The 14,806-nt window shown below is 38.2% G+C and overlaps 1 protein-coding gene and 1 long non-coding RNA gene across 2 annotated transcripts in view; both read left to right on the top strand.

Annotated features, from left to right (window-relative positions):
• The window catches only part of LOC116715908 (NACHT, LRR and PYD domains-containing protein 3-like), a 50,914-nt gene that overhangs the window by 21,866 nt on the left and 14,242 nt on the right, over positions 1–14,806 (top strand). The window contains exon 5 of the mRNA XM_032556652.1: positions 1,485–1,658. Coding sequence (XP_032412543.1) covers positions 1,485–1,658 — 174 coding nt within the window. The remainder of the gene's footprint in view (positions 1–1,484; positions 1,659–14,806) is intronic.
• LOC116715958 (uncharacterized) lies at positions 12,390–14,651 on the top strand. The gene is made up of 3 exons (XR_004338293.1): positions 12,390–12,504; positions 14,006–14,129; positions 14,601–14,651. It is a non-coding gene; the product is annotated as an uncharacterized LOC116715958 (long non-coding RNA).

Consider the following 14,806-nt stretch of genomic DNA (forward strand, 5'->3'; position numbering starts at 1 on the left):
TCAGCTGCTTCAGCTCCTTTGAGGCTCTGATGCTGCAGCTCCATCAGATGCTGCAGAGAAAACTGAACTTTCCTTCACAGATGATAGAAGATCTTCAACATCTGACTGCAGCTGAAGGTCTGAGGACATGAAGCCTGGACCAGAACCAGAACCAGAACTTGGACTTTAATCAGGAACTGCACAGATTCTCTGTGGGGTCAAACTCAGTAAATTGAAGATCAGATGTTGATCAGATGATGACATCACTGTTATCATATTTTAGTCTCTTTATGATCCAGATTGATTTCATTAGAACTGAATTTATTTCTTCTCTAATCACAGACTTGGTGGCTGGTGGCTCCTAAAAGCTGAATGTGAAGTTTTGGCCTCGGCTCTGAAGTCCAACCCAGAAATAAATGAGATCAACATAAATGAAGGTGGAGACTCTGATCTGAAGCCTCTGGTTGAGATCCTGGAGAGTTCAGTCAGTAAAGTGAAGATTCTGAGGTTTGTTTTCTTTATTTATACAATAAAATCCTTCATTTATACTTTAAACATTAGTTTAATTAATGCTTTTATTCTAATATATTTTATTTTAAAACAACCTGTTTAAATGTCAGAATAAAATCTCTAAAACTTTTTACCTTATATATTATTTTTTTCTTATATCAGACTTTGAGATTATTGAACTTTGTTTTTCAGTTTTTTACTTTAAAATGTTTTTTACTGAATAAAACATTGAATAAAACATGAAAATAATAATTCAAATGATGTAAATTAATGATGGAGATGTTTCAGTTTGGTTTGGTAAAGATTCAGATTGTTTTATTTCTCATTTCTGATTCTCATCTTTACATCCAGAATGAAATGTTGTTCCTCCAGAGTCGAGCCACAAACACTGACAAGTTCAAATCATCATTAATGACCAAATCTAAGAAATGACTGATTGTAGAAAAGCAAATCTAGATGAAATGAATGAAAGTGAGGTTTGCAGCAGCAGCAGGTTCCTCAGCTTTGTCCTGAAGCTGTGGTTCTGTTGGGCCGGGTCAGAGAGGAACCGTCCTCTTCAGTCTGACAGCTGTCAGTCGGTTGGAGCCTCGTCTCTGTGATGATGCTTCATCAGGTCACGTCTCCTTAGGAAATAATGGCCTCCATTGGCTTTCAGCAGCTTTAATAAGAACCCAAGGCCATTAATGAACAAACTGAGTGGTTCTGATCCAGTTACCAAGTCGGGTCTCCAGCTGATGATCAGGAACCAGCAGAAATAGCTCAACTCATCCAGGCTGATAGAAAACTTTGAGTTTCTTTATGGATAAAATGTTCTGGTTCTGCTGGTTTGGACTCTTTAAACCAGTTTGACTGGATCAGATGTTAGAATCAGTTCATCGTGTTTCTTTTACATTCAGGGAAATTAATTTTCTACATTTTTATTATTTATTTGTTCATATTTCAGTTTTAACCTGCATCCTGTTGGCTTCAGCTCACATCTTTTATTCTTTATTCAGATTGATGGACTGCAGTTTGTCAGAGACCAGCAGGACTTCTCTGTTCTCAGCTCTGAAGTCCAACCCGACCCATCTGACAGAACTGGACCTGATCAAAACCAACCTGGGAGATTCTGGACTGAAGGAGCTCTGTGGTTTTCTACAGACTGAAGGCTGCAGACTGGAGACATTGATGTATGTAATTCTATAATTATTGATATTTCTGTGAATAATTATATATAATTGATCATAAATCAAATTAATTTCTTCTGTTCTAATAAATATTTTCTGAGTTTGTTCCTGGACTTGGATCCAGAGTTTAATTTAGTCCCTCTGTGTAACTGAGTTGGACCTGCTGATCTGAGGTCAGAACAGGACAGCATTCGGACCCCCAGTGTGTAGAAATCCCCCTCATGTGAAGCAGGTCAAAGGTCATTCAACCCAGTCTAGAAAAGTGAATTCCTGGAATCTGACAGGAACTAATCAATAATCAATAATTGATGCTTCAACACTTTGATCAGAACCTGGAATGATTTTACTGACTAAAATCCTCCAACACAACATGACCCAGTACCAGGTTCTGGTTCTGGTTCTGGTTCTGAAGTCAGCAGGTCTTTATTGAAGCAGCAGCTTGTTGGCATTAATATTGATGAGAATCTTTAACTGGTTCTGTTGGACTGGTTAACCTGCATCCTGTTGGCTTCAGCTCACATCTTTTATTCTTTATTCAGATTGAGGGGCTGCAGTTTGTCAAAGATCAGCTGTGATTATTTGGCCTCAACTCTGAAGTCCAACCCGACCCGTCTGACAGAACTGGACCTGGGATTGAACAACCTGGAGGATTCAGATGTTCGGCGGCTGAAGAATCTTGTAAAGACTTTAAAGTAAGTAAATGTTTGTAGTGAGTCCAGCTGCTGTCAGCATATTGAACTAAACCCAGTTAGCATCAAAGCAAAGATCCAGTGTTCCCAGTAAAGCTGCAGCTTCTCAGTGGGAGGAGAATGGTTCAGGCTTCCTGATTGGACACAGAGACAGCAATCAGCCAATCAGAGGAGCAGCAGCTTGCTGTGTTCCTGCGTTTGTGTTGGTGTGAAGATGAGTGTTGTTGCTGTGTCCATGTCTCCAGGAAGTCCAGCTGGACTCCAGCGTCCAGCCGTCCAACATGTCTAGAGACAGTGGTCCTCATCCATCAAACTGTGGCAGCAGCAGATCTGATCTCAGATCTGTTTGTTCTCTCAGTTCAACAGGAAACAACTGATCAGGTTCATCTTGGTCACAGCTCTGAGATCAGTCTGACTGCAGCCTGGGAACCATCTAGTGGATGTGCTGCGTCACTGACTGCTGCTGGAGAGAGGCTGGAAACACTCACTGATCTGCTCTCTCCTTCCTTCTTCTCTCTGCAGGTTCTGATCTCTGTGAAGTAGAGAATGGTCTCAGTGTCCTGCTGATCCTCAGAGGTTGAAGCTGCAGCAGTTTGAGTCTAAAGAGACTCTGACTGGATCATGATGATGACCTCTGACCTCCAAGGTTTTCCTCCTGTTTATTTTCTCATGTCTGTCATTTAGTGTCTGATATTGTTTGTCTCTTTGGATCAATAAAGATCCAATTCAAACTTTGCTCCATTTAGAGGCTTCATGGAGTTTTGATCTGAACTGGATTCAACTGGAAAGTTGATCTTTTTTCTCTCTGATTCATTTTCATCCTGGAACCAGAAATGGTCTGAGAATGGAAACATGGGAATCATTTTCAGTTCAGCTTTGAAGCCATGAAAGACACTTCAAACCTCTTTTCTCTGCTGCTTCTTCCTTCTGCTGACATGAAAATGTTCCTCAAAGCTCCACAGATAAAAAGATGCTTTACTGGAAACTGCAGAGAAACTTCAGCTTCCATCAGAGAAACCAGTTTAACCAGTTTAGAACTGGATGTCCTACAGAAACTCTGATCTTAGAGCAGTTTTCAGGAACATGTGGAACCTGGAAAAAAAAAGATTTTATATATTTTATGTTCATTGTAAAAACTAAATCTTGAAGTTTTACGTCATCATTGATTCTCAGCTTTAATTTCTCTCAGTTTGTTTTGGTTTTTACTTTTTTAACTCCATATTTCATGTTTTGAGTTTTCTAGAGAACTTCAGGCTCTTTACTGTGATTTTACTGATTTATTCAAACCTCAGAGAATCACTGGGATAATGTGCTGATTGGTTCATGTTTGATTTTCATAATTCTTCTAATGCAATGTGGGTTGCTGGATGTTTAACGACCAAATAAAGTTTTTAAAAAATCTTTGTGTATTTTTTATGCAGCTGACTGTGTACACATATAATAACTAAACCTTCATTTTAATCCTCCATGCCATTTTTGCTGTATTATAAGTTTTCACATTTAGTTTCACAGCTTAAATTAGTAAAAGCAGAAACATCTCAAGTTGATTTCAGCTTTAAGCTACTAATTTAGCCAGCAGTTTATTTTTGCAGTATTCAGACTGAAGATGTTTTTTTAATAAAACAGATGAGAATCAATCTTTTCAATCAAAACTCGATGAATTAAATCAGCTATTGAATTAGAATAATAAGTTGTATAAAACTGCCATTTCTGTCTGGTTAATGGTGCAGCAGATCCTGCAGGGGGCGCTCTGGGACCTCAGTGTTCAGGTCGGTTACAGTCTCATCTCCCAGACTCCTGAATCTTCTGGTTCCTTCCTGAAATGATTTCCTGCAATAAAATGTTGGTTGGAAATGAGCAGAAAACTGAGAAAAACCTGAAAAAGTTCAAATCTGACCTAAAGTTTTACAGCTCAACTCACTGAGAAAACAAAGAGAGGAAACATGGAAGGAAAGGAATTTAATATCACCTGGAAGGGGGCGGAGCCTCAGGTGAGTGAAGGGGCGGGGCCTCAGCTCTAGCCAGGTTTGGATCAGAACCGGTTCAGACTCCATGCAGCAGCAGAGCAGAGTCTGGATCAGGTGAGTTTTCACTTCTTCTTGTTTTCCTCTCTGGGTTTTCTCTCTGTGGAGGAACCAGAACCAGAACTCGGCCCGGTTCTCCTTCAGAGCCAAGCTGCTGGCTTCATGGAGCTGTGGTTCTGGTCGGGTTCTGGTTTCCTGCTGATCATAACTAACAAACTGACAGCAGATTTCTACAAGCTCTCTTAAAGCTGCAGTTTCCTGTTGCTGAGCTGAACTGGTTCCAGTATCTTTACTGGTTCTGCTGCTCTTCCTCCTGCTTCATTTTGCGTGTCGGTTTTCACAATAAAAGCGTGATGATCCGCAGCTTCATGGGTTATTGTATTTGATCGCATCAGAGGAATATTTGTCTTCATCAGTGGCCGAAATAAAAGGAACCTTTTATAGTTCATGTGTATTAATGATTTTGATGATGGCTTCACAAATGTAATGTTTGTTACCAGTTTTCTCAATGGTTGATTATTTTGTGACTTTATATTTGTGTGTTTTTATTATGTAAAACACTTTGACTGCATTGTTGCTGAAATGTGCTACACAAATAAACCTGCTTGAAAAGGAGCCAGCAAGAAGGAAAAAATCAGGGAAAACTTGATATGTTTGCTCACAAGATTCTTCAAAAACAATAATTAAACCCTTCACCTCCAAAATTCTCACCTTCTTGAAATTATTTCCACTATTTCTTTGCTCTGCAAAAATATATCAGTCTTGCACAGCAGAAACGACTTAAAGCTGCTGGAAAAGTAAAATTCTGGCTGATGAGTAAAAATATAAGGGATCAGATCAGAGAGCCAATAGAAATCCAAGAAAAATAACTTTTGAAGAATTTTAGTTTTTCAGGAGGCAAATCAAAACTCAAAGAAAACTGTTTGCCCCAACAAGCGCTGCACTCCGAATCCACTAAAACAAATATTTACTGTCAAATCAGTCAGTGACAAAAGAAAACAGCCACTGACCGTCAACATATATCAGGATTGACTACAAATTATTGTAATAACTAATAAAGATGAGTTAAATAGGATTTAATTGACTCTCCTGTTACTAAACGTGAGTTTGACAAGAACTTTGACAATATTGCATTTACTAATTGTTTTTAAATATGTCTATCTGAGTGACAAGGCTGCCACAGTTTCACCAGCAGATGTCACTAGTGAGAAATGAATGAAGCATCGAGTTATGAACTTTTGGGCAAAGCAATGGGCCGGGAAGCTTCATTGCTTCATGAGGCTTCATTTGACCATCACTACTCTTTAGACACTTTGTCTCATGCAGAGCAACAACCAGCCTCTGATGACATCACTAGAGGCGACCAATCAGAGGCCTTCAGGTCACATGATGGAGGTTTTTGTGTCCACACAATGAAAGGTCAATAGTTCATCTTTGTAAATCATGTCAGTGGTTTTATCGTGTCGGCGACACTTTAAGTTTTTTGCCAACTTCCATAAAAATAGAAGAAGAAGAAAAAAGTGCAGATGTGCTTCGTCTGCAGAGGATTCTTCAGGTCAGAGGTCACATCTAATTAGAAACATTTCTCTCCTAGAGTCATATGGAGGAAACTAGAAAGAACAAGAGACTCTGCAGCTGCAGCAGGAATGAGAAGCAAAGAATCTGGTTCAGCCTGTCAGTGGCGACGGGATTAAAACTTTCTGCAGTTTTTGCTGTCAGGAGTTTCCAGTTGGACATGGAGGTGAGAACGATTCATCTCAGCCGCTTCACTGAAGCTCAATGGGTTTTTCAGCTACAATGCAGCTTGATGCTGCTTTAGTTTTTCATTCTGGTTTGAAGTTTTGCTTTTAAAACATCTTCTGTTCTCTGAGGCCACCAGCTGGAAACATGGAAGGAGAAAAATCTGAACATTGTGTGGATTAAATCCCTGGTTTTATTCCAGAATGTTACATGGAATAACAGGAACAGGATTAAATCTTGTTCTGGCTTCATGGCTTTAAAACACTTTTCTCTTTTTATTGGCTTTTTATTTTGTTTTTATTACAAATTCAGATTCTTTTTTGTCATTATTATGAAAAGTTTTAGTTTTTAATTTGGTTTTAATTCAAAATAGTTTTCATTATAATAAAACTAATTCTAATTTTATTAGTTCTTTAAAATTCTTCAGAGTAAAAAGTGTTTTTATTTTTGAGAAGGCTATATTTATCTTAAAATAATGTTTTATATGTTGAAGCTTTTTACTTTCACTATGACCTTGAAAAGCATCAAAATGACTCACATCAACTGGGACCAGCTTCCCCTCAGCATGATGCTGCCTCCTCCATGTTTGGACCCGAGGTGTCCCCCTAGCGTTTCCATGGTGACAGCGTTTCTGCTGGTGTCACGTGCAGGTGTAGCAACAGGCCGACGACGAGGCGGTCACCGACCTCAGAACATTTTACGTTTCTATTTCAAATAGTTTCCAGACGTCGATCAGGATGTTGAAGATTTTCAGTTTTATTTTTCATCTGATCTGTTTGATGATCTGCAGGAACAGAAGAGAGAAAAATACTCTGAGTTCAAGTTACAAGAGTTGAATTCAGCAGAAATATGAAGTATTAATTTCATTTAAAAAGCTTTAAAGAGCATGTTAATGGGGCAAAATGTCATTTTATTCTGTTGTGGTGAAAAAACTTGAGCTAAAATGAGACATGATAGCAGCTCTATAGATTCAGAGCCAAACACTAAAACTTCCTCCGGATCTGTAGCATTAAATCCACTTCAGAACAGATCCAGACGTCCTGAGCAGATCCTCCAGAGAAAAGAAACACAAGATTTGAACTTGGATCATTTGTGACTCAGCTGCTTGGATGTGTGTTTGGCTTTGAAAGGTTTTGTTGTGAAGCAGAAAGTTGATGAAGTTCACAGTGAAGACGACTTCAGTCCACCTGAAACCTGGTTTCACTCAAACCGTTTGATTCACTTTAAGGACGGGAAGTTTCTGATGCAACAGGAAGGAACAAAAGGTCAAAGTTGAAATGAAACAGAGATAAACTCCATGTTGCTCACAGATCTAATGGATCAGTTTGCACAGCTGATGTTCAAGGAGAACAGTTTTGTTTTTCAGCTTTTGTTGACGGATGAAAATTTGCATTAGAAGATGAGATAATAACCGACTTTCTTTGGTTTATTTGTGTGGATTTAAAGTCGAACAACTTTAAAGAAAAGCAGGAAAACCTGGAGGAGGAACCTGAGCAGCGTTCTGACAGACCAAACACTGAGAGGAACCAGAGTTTGCATCGTCAAAGTGACGACTGTGAAATCATCTGAATCTTGTGACTCGTTTCCCATCAAATCCCAGACAGGAGAAGCAAAGCCTCACGTCTCCAACATGAAGATGGAACAGGATGCAGGACTTCCACCGAGCGTCACGTCACTCACAGCAGATCAGGAGTCTGGCTCTTCACCTCGACACTACCTAAAACCTGGGACAGCGAGGGGTTAAAGGTCATCTCCAGCACCTTAAATGTGCAACATTTCACTTCATATGAGAGCGTCTCAGTTTAGAGGCCAAAACCAGCCAAGAAGCTTCAGAGTTTTCCTGCAACGTAGCGCTGGTCTATTGGCCTCAGTGAGGCTTGTTTTACTGAAGATGTGTTCAGGGCAGCAGGAAAATTCAGCGCTAATACGGATGGGACCAACGACTCCACCTATAATGATGCTTGGATATGAGTTTATATGTTCAGATCTACATGAGATGAAACAGTCGATTTTCATCACATATCAGCACATTCTCCATCGGTCACCCTGCCGTCTTTCTGGATTTATTCATTATTTACATCATCAATGGAAATTGTTCAACCAGATGTTTATCTTTATTTTAATTTAATTCAGATCAAGTCAGCTTACATTACTGTCGTTAAATAAGAGTCACTGCAGGATTTTATTCAGTCTGACCAGAAAAGTCTTCCTGTAAGAGTTTAACACAGCAGCTGCATTTTATGATTTTAAACTGTTTTTATTACATATATAACTCCAAAAAGTGAATTAAAAAATGTCAGAATAATATGTGAGTCAGTAAATTGTCAATATGACTCAGGAAGACTGTTAGTTTTTCTCTAAACTCCACATTAAGTGGATATTAAATGTAAACAATGCAGCATTATCAGGACTGTAGTTCCCACTATGGCCACCAGAGGGCGGAAATTCCCCGCTCTGAATATAGAGGTGAGTTTGTAGAGCTGCAGCTGGTTTCTGACTTCTGTTAAGTTGATCACGTTTATATCTTTCTCATTATAAATACTAATATTATTATGGTCTGTCTAAAGGACTGACAGCTGATTTAATATATAGATGTGTTATTTACATACAGATAACTCATCTATATATCCTAAATAAATTACATATTAATGTTTCCTGATGAAATAAATAACTGGTTTGTTCACCAAGATGCCGAGTTTCCGTTTTAGAGTCAGGAGAATTTTTATGATAATTTTTTTTTTTCTGGAAAACAGAATAATTATGATAATTTTGCTTCAGAGCCCAATTATATAATTTATATCACATCCTAAGAAAATTACACACTTATGCTTTCTGATAAAATAATAAACTAACAAGCTAAAATGTACTTAGAGGAGAATTTAGTTCCTTGTGTTTTACTTTGAAGGAATCCACAGGAAGTGCTATTCACATATCAACTCTCTAGCTTTACTCTGGTTGTATTTACATACTGCGTCCACTAGGGGGCAGAAGGCTAAGTTAGCAGCTAGCTAGTTTCCCGCTCCTGATTGGCTAATGTAGCCCGTGTTGCTTTCTTCGTGTTTCTGCTGTTTTATTTCTTAAATCTTCTTTCGACTTTAACATGAAATCAATGTTTTATCTGTCAGTGTGAACTAGAAGCAGCTCCACAGAGATGAAAACAGCCCGCAGAGACTCTGAGCGGAGCTAACGATGCTAACGATGCTATCAGGCTCCAGCAGCTGGTTTTACACACAAACTGATTATCAGCAGCTGCAAATTTAAACTCTGATGCTGAACAGCAGCGACTGTCCTTCAGTTCACTGATAATCACTCATTAATTTATTATTAAACTAGTATAAAGGACAAAGGAAATTAATAATCGCTCATTAATTTATTATTAAACTAGTATAAAGGACAAAGGAAATTAATAATCGCTCATTAATTTATTATTAAACTAGTATAAAGGACAAAGGAATTAATAATCGCTCATTAATTTATTATTAAACTAGTATAAAGGACAAAGGAAATTAATAATCGCTCATTAATTTATTATTAAACTAGTATAAAGAATTTTAGTGTGTAGTTACAGTGTCTGACCACAGGAGGGCGGTAGAGAGCGAGTCTCTTCCAACAAATAAAAGTTAAATAATCTGTTTACTACAGTGCTCAGATATATTTAAAAGCGTCATTCACGTTTTATTTTTATTAATTGTCCTTTAGGTGGTTTTATCCAGCTTGATGCTCTGATCTCAGCTGATCACTAATAAATATATTTTTCATAATATTTGTAGCTTTTTGAGACTTTGATTCTCAAAATTACCCACAGTTAATATTTCTGGGATTTTTACAGAATAAAATGTAATTTTTTTTCAGCTTAATTTTCATCTACAGTAATAGAAATTGATACTTTTTAAGTAGTTGTTGTTCACTTTGTGTCTAAATTATTTTAATAATTAATCGCCATATCTAATAACATACAAATATAAAATATATAGATTATTATTCATAGGATTAAGTTAATATCGCTGTTGTTATTAGAAACTATTTAGTGAAAAGTTTAAAGTTTATCAGTTTTATGATGGTTGGTTGAGTTCTTACTGCCCTCTGGTGGTGAACTATCATAACTACAGACGTTCTTCATGTAAATTGTTCAACGGGATTTTTATCTTTGTTTTAATTTTAAATTTTATAAAGTCAGATCAAGTCAGCTTACATTACTGTCGTTAAATAAGAGTCACTGCAGGATTTTATTAAGTCTGACCAGAAAAATCTTCCTGTAAGAGTTTAACACAGCAGCTTTATTTTATGATTTTAAACTGTTTTTATTACATATATAACTCCAAACAGTTAATAAAAAATGTCAGGATAATATGTGAGTCAGTAAATTGTCAATATGACTCAGGAAGACTGTTAGTTTTTCTCTAAACTCCACATTAAGTGGATAAAATCATCCCAAAAAATCATTGGCTGCCCTCTCCCCTCACTGGAGGACCTGCACAGCGACCGCTGTCTAAGAAAAGCACAACACATCACAAAGGAAACTTCTCACCCCGGACATTCTCTGTTCACACTGCTGCCTTCAGGCAGAAGATACAGAGCAACCAGAACAAGAACCAACTATCTCAGAGACAGTTTCTACCTGATAACAATAACAAAACTAAATGCAATCAAAAACAACCATTAATCATCATAAATGATGAGAATGTGGCTGTTCTTATTTTTCTTTTTTTTTTGCCAGTTATTTGTTGATTCTTGCGTTGTGTGTGAATTGTGAGACAGTTATTTTTTGTTTTTGGGCATGTGCACCGACTGATGGCACCTTTTGAATTTTGTTGTCCTTGTGACAATGACAATAAAGATTTATCTGCAGCATTATCAGGACTGTAGTTCCCACTATGGCCACCAGAGGGCGGAAATTCCCCGCTCTGAATATAGAGGTGAGTTTGTAGAGCTGCAGCTGGTTTCTGACTTCTGTTAAGTTGATCATGTTTATATCTTTCTCATCATAAATATTAACATTATTATGGTCTGTACAGCTGATTTAATATATAGATGTGTTATTTTACATACAGATAACTCATCTGTATATGATAAATAAGTTACATATTAATATTTCCTGATGAGCTGTGGCTCCTAAACTGGAGCTTCAGCTCCAACAGAGCTGAATCAAAGCTCTACAACTCTGGTTTATACGCTAATATGCTGAGCTTCCGGTCTGAAGGTAGGAAATATTTATGAAAAGTTAAATTATCCTGGAAACAGTCAGAATGATGTTGATGTTTTAGCTGCAGAGCCGCGAACTGAACTATTATTATCAGAGCAGGGCGGGTTTTGCCCTCTAGTGGACGCAGACGGTAACTACAGCTACTTGATAAAGTTAGAGTTTACAAACCACATTCACGTCCGGTTAGTACTTTCACATTAAGAGCCATAGAAACGAGTTAATTTTCTCATTTAGCTTTCATATTAAATAATGCATTTTACTTTTCTTCTTTCCTTCCCGAAACTTTTATTTTGTAGCAGCAAATCAAACTCCGGTGAGGTTTTGCACCACCACCGTATAATATTGTTATTTCTATAGACAGTCTTTAAAAACAGATAAAAGTATTTAAATGACATTAACAAGAGCAGCATAATGTTGTTGTATGTGTAATACATTTATTCATAAATGAATTCAGTTATACAAAATACTGTATTTAACTAAGTAATTTTAAGTACTAATATTTTAAACTTTATTAACTTTTTCCATATAATATTTATCCATTATGTGTTTTCATACTTTGTGATGTTATGGTCTCAGCTGTTTGGATTATATATCAAACACATTTGTATTATTTACATTTACATTTATTTACATTTTGATTCTCAAAATTACCCACAATTAATCTTTTTTGGAGGATTTTTACTAAAGTAAGTTTAGTTTTCATTTCCATGTACTAACCCTGCAGTGACTTTTATTTAACATTAATGTAAGCTGATTTGATTTGGCCTGATAAAAGTGAAAATGAGATTAAATAAACTGTAATTAATATGAAGAGGAATATCTGTAGTTGCGATAGTTCACCACCAGAGGGCAGTGAGCGCTCATAATCCTCCATCAAACGCCTGTTAAACTGCAGTTTGTTCTGCTGGTTTTCTGCTGAATCCATGAAAAAAGCTGCTCAGCTTCAGATCTGCTTCACTAACAGCAAAACAGAAATACTGAAGCTTTTCTATCTTCACTCTAGTTTTTTCACTCTGTTAAATCTAACTGAACTATTAATGTTTATTCAGATGAATCAAACTTTGGCTCTAGAGGAAAACACAAGTTACGTGACTTCCTGTGAAAATAGAAACTGAAACCAACTCTGGTCTCCTTCAGATCAGCCTCCATTTTGAGCTGCAGGATGGAAATAACTTGCTGACTTGTTACTAGAGGTAAGTGTTGCCGCTCCGGGTCTCTCCGTGTCTCTCGGCTCTCTGGAGCCTTTCTAACCGATGAACCCACCGAGGCTTCCCGGGGCCTCAGTCACCTCGGCCTGGGTCGCTCGGCTCTCATAGGGCCTGGTCCCCGCAGCAGCGCTCTGTTTACTTTATTGAAGGCCTGATCTAGAAAGGAATTAGATCAAATGAAAAACTTTATTGTGAGACGTTGCTGCTTATAAAGTGATGCTAAGTGAGGTTACATTATGCGACTATAAGGAACAAAAAGAGAAATATTGAACACACTATAAACACACAGCTCAGTTACTGCGCAGTTAACCTGGTGAATGATCAGCTATGATCTACCATGACAGCAGCATCTAAAGCTGATCTGTTTGTGTGGAGCAATAATGAACTTTTCAGATTTAATCTAAATAAACTGAGAACTTAATGTAACTTTTACAGTCCATCAGTTCTTGCTGCAGCGACTCTCTCTGGTGTTTTAACCTAAAGACCAGAACTAAAACATTGTAAACTAGTTTCTCTGCTTGTTGAAATCAGCAGGAAGTGAATCACATCACTCCGTCCCTCATCAGTCTGGGGTTCAGCAGAAACTGATGTTTCTCTTGTCTGTGGATCAGAACCGGCTTTAAGCCGTCCACAGATTTCCTCTCTTCCTCCTCACTGAGTTTGGTCTTTTTCCAGGTTTTCCTCTTGTTGCTCCTTTCAGCAGGAAGAAACTCTTTGTCTCTCAAAGCTCTGCTGGAAAAATGCATCCAGATCCAGACTGACTCTTACCTGAAAGGTTGCTGTGTTTAGCAATCAGTATCTGCAAAATCGGAATCGATCAGCCAGAAAACTGCAGTCGGTTCATCCCTAAAAATAACAAAACTTTTAAATGGAGCAATAATAATCAAACAAATAATTTCACAAACATTTTAGATCAGTTGTAACAAACTAGTTTCTAACTAAAAGAGTTGCATTAATGTGTCTCTTTATTTTGAAGTTCAATCAGATCAATAGACTAAATATGTTTCAGGCCTCGCTGAGTGTTTGGGGGCTTCATCCCCCTATTGAAGCAGCTGTTTACCCATGATTCCTTGCAGTGGGTCCAGCTGGTACCTCAGCTGGATGCTGTGGTCCCTGAAAGCTGCTTTGTGTCTCTTGAGCTGAGAGGAAATCCTGCTGAGCTGCACACAGAGGCTGACATGTTGCTGAGATCCCAGCTGGACCCGGTTCTGTCTGGAGGAGAGCTGTGGACCCGACCTGAGCTGCTGCTCCCTCAGAACCTTCTGCTCACTGACTCCCTCCATACAGAGCTACAATAGAGTCATGATGCGTTCAAGTCCACTGGGAGCTAAATAAGTTCACTAGTTCATAGGAAATGTTCACTCATTCATTCAAATGATTCACTCTGATCCTCTGAACACATGATGGGAACCAGCTTTCTGCTTCACAGGACAGTTACTGGAACCGGATCACTGGACCGACTGGTTCTGGTTTCTCTCTCCAAAAGGCCAGAAGATGGAAGATCAGGACAGAGCAGAACCTCCAGGACCCATCAGTCCATCTATGAGGAGTGACCTGTCCAAAGGTTATCCTCCAGAGTTCAGTAATGAACCTGAACCATCAGACAGAAAGTAAGAAACCATTTTCTAACTGATTCATGTGAATCTATTGAGATATAAAATAAAAGATATTAACTGGTTGAGCTTCAGTGTTTTAATAAACAGTAACTTAATTTTCTGAGATATTAATTTAAAGTTAGTCATGAAGGATGTTGGTCAGTAAATCAGAGTTTGAATGAAAGTCTGAATGAATCAATGATGAAAATGTTGCATGAAAACAAAAACAACCAACAATGTGAGGAGCAACGACTCAGATTGTCTCTAAACCCAGTGAAGCACTGGAGCTTCCAGACTGGGAACACTGGTATCAGTCATGATACCAGATATGATACAATGAAGAACTTCACACCAGAGATCATCAATGATCTCAGGTTCTGTTCTGACCCAGTTCTGGTCTCTAGTTTGTGGTGGACCTTCATGAACATGTTCAGCTCCAGCCTGTTGATAGTGAAATATTTCACTGATGAAGAAATGTCTTTACAGGAGCTGTGAGTGTGAAGAAAGACCCAGAACAGGAGCTGAACGGCCGACAGCCAATCAGAGCAGCTGTTCTCCAGGTGAGACTGAACTCCTCCAATCAGAGCCTCCTGTCGTCTCTGATTTAACTCGTAAAGTTCTTTCGCTAACCGCTGATCAGCCAGATATTGAGTCCTTAGTTGTGCATGTTGGAGCCAACGATGTGGCAAAGC

Source organism: Xiphophorus hellerii, chromosome 24, assembly GCF_003331165.1.
Source record: "Xiphophorus hellerii strain 12219 chromosome 24, Xiphophorus_hellerii-4.1, whole genome shotgun sequence".
Lineage (NCBI taxonomy): Eukaryota > Metazoa > Chordata > Actinopteri > Cyprinodontiformes > Poeciliidae > Xiphophorus > Xiphophorus hellerii.